We start from the raw sequence: 9,994 nt of genomic DNA on the forward strand, positions 1-9,994 counted from the left end.
TGTATGTATGTATGTATGTATGTATGTATGTATGTATGTATGTATGTATGTATGTATGTATACATACATGTATGTATGTATGTATGTATGTATACATACATGTACATAAATATGCATATGTACATAAATATGCATACATACATGTATACATATATGTATGTATGTATGTATGTATGTATACATACATGCATATTTATGTATGCTTCCATTTACCTGTGGGACAATAAGGTTGCTTCTTCTCAATTCTATCCAGTGTGCTTGAATTCCACTGTTTAAAAGAAACATAATTTGACAAATAATATTATTTAAGGAAAGAAATATGAGTGAGATAGTAAGTAGGGTTTTTTATCTATTTTAATAAGATGGCTTTTTCCTTAATAACCACAGCTGTTCACTAGCAACGTGCCTCAGGGTTAAGAAGTTCAGTTTGCTAGCAACGTTTGACTTTAGCATTAGCCGTAACTCTCTACTAGTCATGGTGCACGTGGATTTTCCACCTTCCTAAAGTGAAAATACATTTTTAAAAATACCCAGTAAAGTCGTAATTTCCACTGCGAAGGTCAGAGTTAGTTGACAAATCCCGAGTTTAGCTTAAGACATGTTTCTGTGTGAATTATAAAGGGGTCATTGGAAAGGTTTCCACACAAATATTAAGAAATGACTTCTCTTGCTGCTTTATGTACTCTTTGGTTTAATTTTGTTAATCGATCCTTGGCTCCACCTCCTCCTTCTCTTCCTCTAGCCGCGATTTATAACGAAAAGTCCTTATATGGAAGGAAACTTCCCAAATTCCTGAATGGGGGAGTGATCCATAGGGCCCACCCTGCATACCAGACGTGCAGCGGACGAGACGGATTGTCGCACTTTTCTGAGTCACAGGGGAAAAAAAGTTTGTTTTTTTTAAAGCAGTGAAGATAGCAAGCTGTTGGCATGACGTAATGCCAAAGGGTTCATCACGTCTAGCTTCAGATGGCATGCCAGGATACTGATGTCCGTAAACACATCAACACTTTTGACCTCAAAAGTGCTGATGTGCTGTTAGTTTTTACATCTTTCAGACTTACCAGTTTCTTAATCTGGGAATAAAAACATGTACATTTAAACTAGATAAATATAACAAATATAAATCACATCACAGCTTCTTCCTCACTCCCTGGAAAAGATGGACGATCTTAGACTGACCCCAACAAAAGATAATAGCACATAGCTTTATCAGGGAGTAATCTCAAACTTAATTTCAGAGGACTTTACTCACTTGAAAACTCAGATGATAATAATAATAATAATAATAATAATAATCATCATCATCATCATAATCATAATAATAATAAGCAACTTGCATGGGCTTCTCACATCGTGTCTGCTGCAATGGCAGCTGGTCTGGTCTCTGATCTCACAGCAGGTGGAGCTTCTCTGTGTCTGTGTTGTCATGATCAGGCCACAGCTGTGTTCCTGATGATGTCATCCAGGTGTACTCAGAGTTGACTCTGTCACAGGAAGGGAGGATCATTACACATCCAGATATCCGCGTCAGATAGTATGTAAAGATTTTAAATCTGTGACATGATTAAGCAATCAAACTGAGTCTCAAAGGGCAAGCACTGGTCAGTGGTCAGACACAGAGAGCTCATTTTTAATGGCTGTTTAGGATTTTTTTTAAAAATATTACATCTGGGGTCTTGATACATTGTGTGATCTTTAAGATTAGTTCTTCCAACTAAATTCATATTACGCTGAGCAATAACCGCTTACATAACACATTTTTGACACAAACTGGACTATTTGCACCCCCTTCTGGACATACTGGGTACATGTCCATAATAATGCACGACAAAAGAACAACCTCAGCACTCCGGGTTGTATCAGAAATGTAGCTTTGTAGAAATAGTAGTAAAGTTCTTAAAAATGTATGAAAATTGAGTTGGTTGCTAAATGTGTCGTTTTAATAATCTTACACAGGGATCTGCTCTGGTATTTGGGCTTTTAAGCACAGCCAGCCCAAGGCAAAAGTGAACGAAGCAGCTGCTTAGTGTCCCCCGGCCAGGGGGAGGAGTATTTAATAATTCAAACAGTTCACCTCCTGAATTGTTTTCATCTCGTTTCTTGTTTGCATACAACCGAATGAGATAATTTTTATGTTTACACCAGTATTTTGTAAATGATTGAAAAGCATTTAATAAACATTTTAATAGATCTATAAGTTGTTGGTTCTTGTGTCTCAGCTGGGTTCATATTTCATCCATCCATCCATTATCTTGCACCCTTATCCAGCGATCAACAGGTGAGAGGTGGGTCAGGTCGCATTTCATGCATGCTGTAACTGAAAGTAAATTTAAACAAGTAATCGACCCTCTTCCACATGCTTGTGACAATCAAATAAACAACCCAGTTTACTGAGCCGATGTCTTTACAGCTTTCACCATCATCATCATCATCATCATCATCATCATCAAAAAATCTTTTCAGAGAAGTCATTGTTGGTCCCTAATTGAAAGCAGAGTTCAGATAAAAAGACTGCTGGGTCCACCTGGGCTCCAGATCTAATTTTGTTTATGATTGATATTCAAAACTAAATTTACCAGAAGGAAGAAATGAAATGTTTTACATTTCTCTTTAATTATGACTTATAGCTTATGAATTTTTTAAAAATAAAACTAGAATATTAGACCAAGTCAAAAAATATATTTGTGGCTATTGCTGAAAAAGCTATCTAATTATAAAGTACCACATGCAAGTATATCAAGCGAAGATTGAGTGGAAGGAAAACATCTTAGCAAAAGGTTCCAAAGCAACAGGGATAATGGCAAGTTTGGGGGACTGCAGTAGAGCCGCGACACACATTTCTCCAGAGAACAGAGGCTGGAACCACACACCAGCTGACAGAAACCTGCTGGGCCTCAGATCCACAGGCTGACCACTGCACTGAAAAGTCATTCATATAAAAATACTAACTTCAAATATTTACTGCATAAACTCTCCAGTACAGTTTTATTAGTCTTTCAATTCCAGTAGCTGCAATAGTTAACCAGAATAAACACCTGAAACAGATCACCTTGTAATGAATACAAGCTTCTCTTTTTAAAATTCAAATACTAACTGGCTAAGGCCTGAAGGCATTGACATTTTGGATCCATTAAGAAACAGTTTTTATATGTGTGAGTTCTTCTTTAAAGGTTTAATATTAAAGTTCAGTTACCATAGAAACATCTGACAAAAAAAAAAAGATCCACCAGCACTGAAAAGGTTTAAGAAACAATTTCACTCTCAAAACCTATGGTCACCAATCCACTTGAAAACTAACGCATCACCATAACAGGAAGCTCCATGAGCCAGAACCACCTTGAAAATGAGCCACAAACCAGCTGAGAAAACTGAAGATTTAGATCATTTATTTTTCAAACAATTTAGAGATGTTAAACACTGAACAAATAAAGACACCCCAGTCAGAACTCCAGAAAACAGATTCTTAACCTGTTGTAGCATTTGTCCTTATTGCCAGCTGTGTTGTGCAGTTTTTAGTTTTTTTTACCATCGCCTACAGCTTGGTGAAAGCTTCACCTTTCCCCAGATCACCGTGTACAAAAGTAGCAGAAATCACTGCACGTACCATGGGATGGCGCTTCGATCATGGGACTTTGGATTCTGGCGCATAAACGTACAGACAGGCATGTTTAATGCGGAAGCAAATCCAGATTTACCATTTTACCAAGGCACATTGGTAGGGAAGAAAAAAACCCTGAAAAAAACTAAAGAATGAATTAACAGAAAGACTACACAGAGGCCAATTTTGATTGAAATCATGAGTGTGGGAGTGAGTGGTGCTTTTAAACTGGACTCAAATCAAATACTGCTGCTCATCAGATGAGAAATTTCAAGAATGTTTGATCCTGATGCCTTTTCCACTGACTTGGACGCAAAAGGAATCATACCTGCAGATATCCAAGTGACCTTTGGAAACATCACATGGGTACCCATACGTTCACCTGGGTTGGTTCACTCAAATAATGAGACAGAACTTCAGAAGGCAAACAATGTCTTAAGAGGCAACTAAATGGGTTTGAGCATTTGAACACATCCTTCCAGATTGGTTTTGCCCCCCTCCCTCACTGACCTGTTTTAAATGAGTAATCAGCACTTTTGGAACCATTTGAATTATGTGCCCTGACACTGAACAGACTCTTATAAGACAGAAAGAGTTAAAAGTTTCTGAATGGTTGATTTGGAATGTAACTAACCAGAAATATTTAGCCAATCTCAAAGAAAGAAAAAAGAAAAAAAAGTTGGTGAGACTCATGATGACAACATTGTAATTTAAACAGAAAAAAATAATTAAAAAAAATCAAGTTTTATTTTTTTGAAAAGCTGTTTATAACATCCCATAAATGAACTGGTCAAAAATAAATAGATGTATACATAAGAAATTTATAATTTACTTTCTATATTTCACATAAAGCCTTTTGTAACTGCTAAATATGTTCCAGTATTTGGATATTCTGGACATGTTCAGCGACGACTGTGCTAAGTGAACTTTACCAGCATGTTGGTCTGGACAGAACAGCCAAACCCAAACCTTCCCCTCATCGTTCAAACCCTGGATCCTGCAAATCCTCCATCAGGAGCATTATTTCAGCCTGAAACGGCATTACCGATGACTGACACACACCAACAGAAATGACGTGTCAGGTTGGGAGAAATAATGCTGTCCTCTCTTTTACCCCCTTCACTGCTATAGCAGCAGAACTCTGCAACACAGACATCACAGACCTTGTCTCTTTCAGTTTAAAAAACAAAACAAAACAGAAACAGCCCTTAATATTACAAACTTAACTTTTCTTTCAATTATTATGCTTTTAATACCAAAGTCTCAAGAGATTTTCACAGAACGAGCCTCGGGGAGGGGGGTTTAGTAGGTCTGGTTCTCACCAAACTCACAGTGGACAAACAAAACCAAACTATCTGGTCTCTGTGGAGAGTTGAAAAAAGGAGTGGAAAAGAAACAGCAGCCTTCCCAAATACTCTCAGTCTAGGCAAACGTATGGCAGGATGTTCAATTTGCTTTCATCCCCATGAGGGTCCAGTGATATGCACTCTGTCCAATCATACCAGGCGCCCTTGGTGTCGTAGCAACCGTTCACACCAGGCCAATTCTGTGTGTGTATCCTGTCCAAGTCATCCTCCGTGATGTCTCGACTTATGCCCGGTAAGTCCCCTGTCAGGCAGTCTGATTGCAAGACGTGGCTCATCCTCAACTCCTTGCTCTGCTGCTCTTCCCTTTTCAGATACTCAGACATGAAAAAGTGTGCGCTGGGGGCCTGGACCCCTGAGGAGGTGAGCACGTTGCTCTGAAGGTTCAAGTAGGACTGGATGATTTCGTTCCGAGACAGCTCCTTCCAGTTGGTCTGGTGGAAGGGGTTTGGGCCGGCACCGGGGGCCGGACTAGGGCCGGGAGCCGAGGTGGTGGCAGTGGGTTGTGGGACGATGCTCTGGGCTCTCTGCCGGGACTCTGCGGGGTCTGGAGTGGGGACGTCCTCTGATTGAGAAGGTTCTTTATGCACCAAGGGTTTGATCTGGCCTGTGACCGGGTCAAACGTTATCCTGCGTTCTTTTAACCTCACAGGCTTTGTTGAGTCCTCTACTTTCTGACCGTCCAAGTTCACAGAGAAGTCTCTTGGCCTGTACTTTCTCCTTTTATGTTCAGAGTTCTGTACCGCTGTCCCGTCCATGTCGTCTGACACGGCCGTGGTTCCCTCGAATGTTGATCTGTGTGGGTCAGAGTTCAGCTGAGGAAGAAGTGGGGAGGGGGAGACCGACGGGGATTCCGGCACTACAGAAACGTCTTGGGTTGGGCAATGAGACGGGACATCTGATGAAGCGGCAGGCGGCACTGAAGACCTGTGAAAAGAATGCTGCACCTTCTCTGCGTAAGACGTTGGTCCTGGGGAGGACACAGAGTGAGAAAAAGGCAAAGGAGAGTCTCTGGAAGATGGGCTTGGGATTGGCGTTCCTTTAGCTGCAAATGCTGAAGAGCGCTTAGATACAGAGTCTTGCTTAGCACTCCTGGGACTGGAAGTGACACTGCGGGGACTTCTGGCTTGGTAACCTCCTCCTTCGTCCAATCGAGCCTGTTGCTGCATCACAGCAACTTTTATCAGAGAAGAAGTGCTAAGTGGTTTCGCCGCTCCAGGAGAGCTGGGCCGAGGCTTGACAGCATTTATTGGAATCCTGTTAACTTTGTCGTTTTCAAGATTGTCTATTCGGGATCTATCAGGAGACGGGACGACCTCCTGGTCAAGTAGGGTCTCTGGGCTGCCCGTGATCCCATTGGTGGGCGGTGAAACTGAATTGTCATACGATGACATCCTGGAGATTTTCTCAGGCAAGTACACACCACTGTCTCTCTGCTCCGCCCGCCGCTTACGGTTGCTTGATTTCTCAGCTTTCGGCGAGTACGTGTTGTGGACATCGTTTCTGGTTTTCACCTCAGGGACGCCTTTCCCAGAAACAGAAAGGTCTGCCGGAGAGAGTTCCGTCCGACAGGGGTGAGAGCTGCCATTGGTGGATCCGGGGACGCTAGCAGGCCCGGTCGGCCCAGGTTCAATCAGTTTTTGCCAGTTTCTCAACAGTTTCTTGGCTCGTTTTGCAAGGTCTTCATTACTGGCCTTCTTCCTCACATCGTTGATTAACTTTCCAAGTCGAGTTTCCTGCAAAGCACAAAACCACATACGTTAAACTGCGATATGACTACATAAACTGCGATGTGACTACATGTTAATAAAAATATCAAGTCTTACCTCAAGGGCTTCTTTGGTAATTGGATACTTCTCAAGACAAGCAATTACTTCCAATACAACCGCCATATCGCGTATCTGCATTGAGAACATGTAAACAGTGCATTTAACTAAAATGAAGAGAAGGTGGAGGAAATAAAAACGAACAGATTAAAGGTCAAGATGCAACATGAAATGGGCTGTAACACGAATCTGTCCACTTCTAGTGTGATCAGCCCCAACTTAACTTTCGACTCAAAAATCGGATACTTTTCAGATAGGTAAACGTACCAAAACGAAGCACTAGCTAGCACTTTCAGCCAACTTCCACGCTTCAAGTGATTCAGTCACAGGTAGCACAAAGGCTTTTAAAAAGTCATTTAAAAAGAAAAAAATAAGACTTTTTACATGGGCGCTGGTCATTTTGCTCCTTCCCACTTTTTTTTTTTTTTTAACATGAGATTTACGGGTACAAAGACACCAATTCATACACACCTGGGGGGAAATTTAGTCAAATTAGCAAAGAAGAGCTTGAGCTCTGAATTACAATGTATGGCTGCTCTGTTTTATTCTTTTCTTCTCAGCCTTGTCTGTTATTGAACATGTCGAATTTGGAAATGTTGGCAGCCTTTTAGAAATCTCGGAGTTGAGGGAAAACCTGAACATATTCACTTTAGTTAAGCTGTTTACAGTTATTAATAATACATTGCTAATCATGTCAATGTAAGTTGATGAAGACAATCAAAATGTGAACTCCAAAATCATTTGTCTACCTCTGCTCCAAGTAGAAATAAGTGACAGCTCACTGCAAGAAAGCTAAGAAATAGTTATGAATGGTCTTCTTTTTTATTAATATCAGCAAGTCAACCTTACAGATATCAATAATTGGCTACAAATGTATTTTTAAGGTAGCTCTAAGAAAATGTTGTGTCGCTAAATAAAAGCTGTAACACTTGGAAAAGACGGAGTCAACAGTATTATTAATCCCAATACTAGGCCCAGTAATGTAAGAATGCCAAATACAGAAACCCATCAATGTTTGGACAAACCTAAATCTCAGAGTCGTGTGTAACTGCACCTGCTAAAATGAGCTAAACTGTATGCTTCAGAGACAGAACGACGTTGCAAAGCAAGTATGGCGAAGTGACAGCTCCAAATCCTGACGTTTTTCAAAACCTCCATACTAAAGTATAGTACTTGAGACATTACAGAAGGAACATATTAATAACTAATAATAAAATAATTTAATATGTGTTCACTAACGACAGATAGTGTTGGTGGACATACCTGCATTAGGGGAACAGGCTATGGCTAGCATTCAATTTAGTTCAAAAGGAAGGACCCGACTATTTCCTAAAACCAGGCTTTAGCATTTTGAGCTAGTTTTTAGTTTTGACCTCCTTTAGTGAAGAATTGAAAGCTTAAACGATGTACCGGATATATAGCAGGACTTCTAACTAACGTTTGTTTGACACTGGCATATATTGATACAATGAGTCGATTGTATTGCTTCATACCGCTGTATGTTCTAAAGCTGCTGTGGTATTAAGGCTAGGCTAAGAGTTAGCATACCAACGGTATGTAACGGGAGATGTCTAATCAAGGCAGCGCTGCAGCTAAATTAGCTTGAAAGCTAGCTGTCAACTCAGACGCCCCTGTGTCGTCCTGTCTCTGAAACACTCGATACGTCGGTATCGGCTACACTGCCGAGCGTTTTCTTTTAAAAACAAATCATTCGTCTTCGATGTAAATTGCTATGTCGCGTTAGCCACAGTCTAGATAAACAAGCTAAGGTTAGCTTTAGCATTCCTCACATTGCTCTGACTGTCAATGGCCTGCAGCAGCCGGTCCTTCATCTGCTGCGGGGTTGCTGAGACCGTTGTCATTGCCTGTTCGCTGCGATCCGGAGGATGGAGGGAGGAATCCTCCAAAATGAAAGCCGGCTGACTATGAAGACTCAAAATTCGCTTCTGGAACACATCAGGAGCCCGAACAGCATATTTTCTGTAGCCTGCGAGGTAAACCGGTCAATTTATCTCACATGAAGGAGGAAATGTGTGGGCTCTGCTGGCCGTTGGCTCCTGCCTGCTTCGGCGCTCTTCCAACTACCAGCTGCTGGATCTCTCAACGGCCTCCTGCTGCATGCTGGGATACGAAGTCTGCGCCGTGACGTCTTTACGTAGTCCAGTAAACATCCACAGAGCCATCAACAGTGATTGAGCCCCTATAAAATGAATAAACTAAAAAAAAAATAAAAAATAAAAAAAAATCTACAATATTCAATATAAATGAGATTATCTTTTAATATATTATAGTTGCTACGAGTTTTAGGACTTAAATAAAGGTGCTAAACTGAATTAGAAAGTATAAATGTCTACCTTTTCCTAACAGTTCAGATAGATTTCAAAAACTAAGTGTGACTGTGTTTTGAAACAATATCATTACTAACCTGTCATAGTGTTATAATTTGTTCCAGTTTCTATGACTGAAGACCCACTGCTATTCAGCTTTTATTTTTAGGGCCCACATGGGTATGAAATAAGTTGTAAAATGGGCCTCAAATGAAATTCAAATCAATGAAAAAATATTTTAATTATCCTAGAGGGAAATTAAATGTTGTCGTAACTCATCTAAGTATCTCTCAAATAGTCACTGTTCACACTGGCAGAAAGGATCCCCTGTTGTGGTCAGACTTATAGCAAATCTGAAGAAGCCTCTGACCAAAGTATATTGTTGTATGAGGAGGACCATGTCCTCATACAACAATATCTGATCATTTTTCATGTAGCACAGGTTAAATGGCACACAGTAAAATTCACAGTAACACATCATGGATGACACCAACAGTTGTTGGCAAACTCTCTTTATCCAACTCATTTGCTTTTGCTGCTCCTCTTAGAATCTGTCTGGCCATATGGTTAGAGACGCTGGAGTTGGGGATATGAACACTGGCCATTGTGATTGATGGAAGAGATGGAATTGTAAACAGGTTACATTCGTTTGCTGTATCGGTCTGAAGCATAAAACTTTTAGTGGAATTTAAACATTTATGAGTTTTAGATGTATTAGAAGAGATTTTATAAATATATATAATCAATCTGTCTAAGACCGAATGACTTTACTGATATGGTTTTTATTTAGTCAACCTAATCATATCCCATACAAGAAACCCAATGTGAGTCCAAGACAAACTTGGACTCACATTGGGTTTCTTGTATGGGATATGA

At 40.4% G+C, this 9,994-nt stretch overlaps 1 protein-coding gene across 1 annotated transcript; it reads right to left on the reverse strand.

Moving 5' to 3' along the window:
* Positions 1-3,372: 3,372 nt before the first annotated feature.
* On the reverse strand, positions 3,373-8,943 carry crsp7 (cofactor required for Sp1 transcriptional activation, subunit 7). Its single transcript, XM_007573802.2, has 3 exons — positions 8,582-8,943; positions 6,792-6,866; positions 3,373-6,701 (listed from the first exon to the last, which is right to left on the reverse strand). Exons 1-3 carry the CDS (start codon positions 8,651-8,653, stop codon positions 5,019-5,021), a joined length of 1,830 nt encoding a protein of 609 aa, XP_007573864.1. The 5' UTR covers positions 8,654-8,943; the 3' UTR covers positions 3,373-5,018.
* Positions 8,944-9,994: the final 1,051 nt, after the last annotated feature.

Source organism: Poecilia formosa, unplaced genomic scaffold, assembly GCF_000485575.1.
Source record: "Poecilia formosa unplaced genomic scaffold, Poecilia_formosa-5.1.2 Scaffold338, whole genome shotgun sequence".
In the NCBI taxonomy this organism is placed as follows: Eukaryota; Metazoa; Chordata; class Actinopteri; order Cyprinodontiformes; family Poeciliidae; genus Poecilia; species Poecilia formosa.

What these genes read in the sequence shown, in the direction of transcription:
- crsp7 (XM_007573802.2), bottom strand. Translation starts at nt 8,653, where the DNA reads ATGACAACGGTCTCAGCAACCCCGCAGCAGATGAAGGACCGGCTGCTG. An exon ending in CCATTGACAGTCAGAGCAAT is followed by an intron (nt 6,867 to 8,581) that starts GTGAGGAATGCT and finishes TTCTCAATGCAG; the next exon opens with ATACGCGATATGGCGGTTGT. An exon ending in TTACCAAAGAAGCCCTTGAG is followed by an intron (nt 6,702 to 6,791) that starts GTAAGACTTGAT and finishes TGTGCTTTGCAG; the next exon opens with GAAACTCGACTTGGAAAGTT.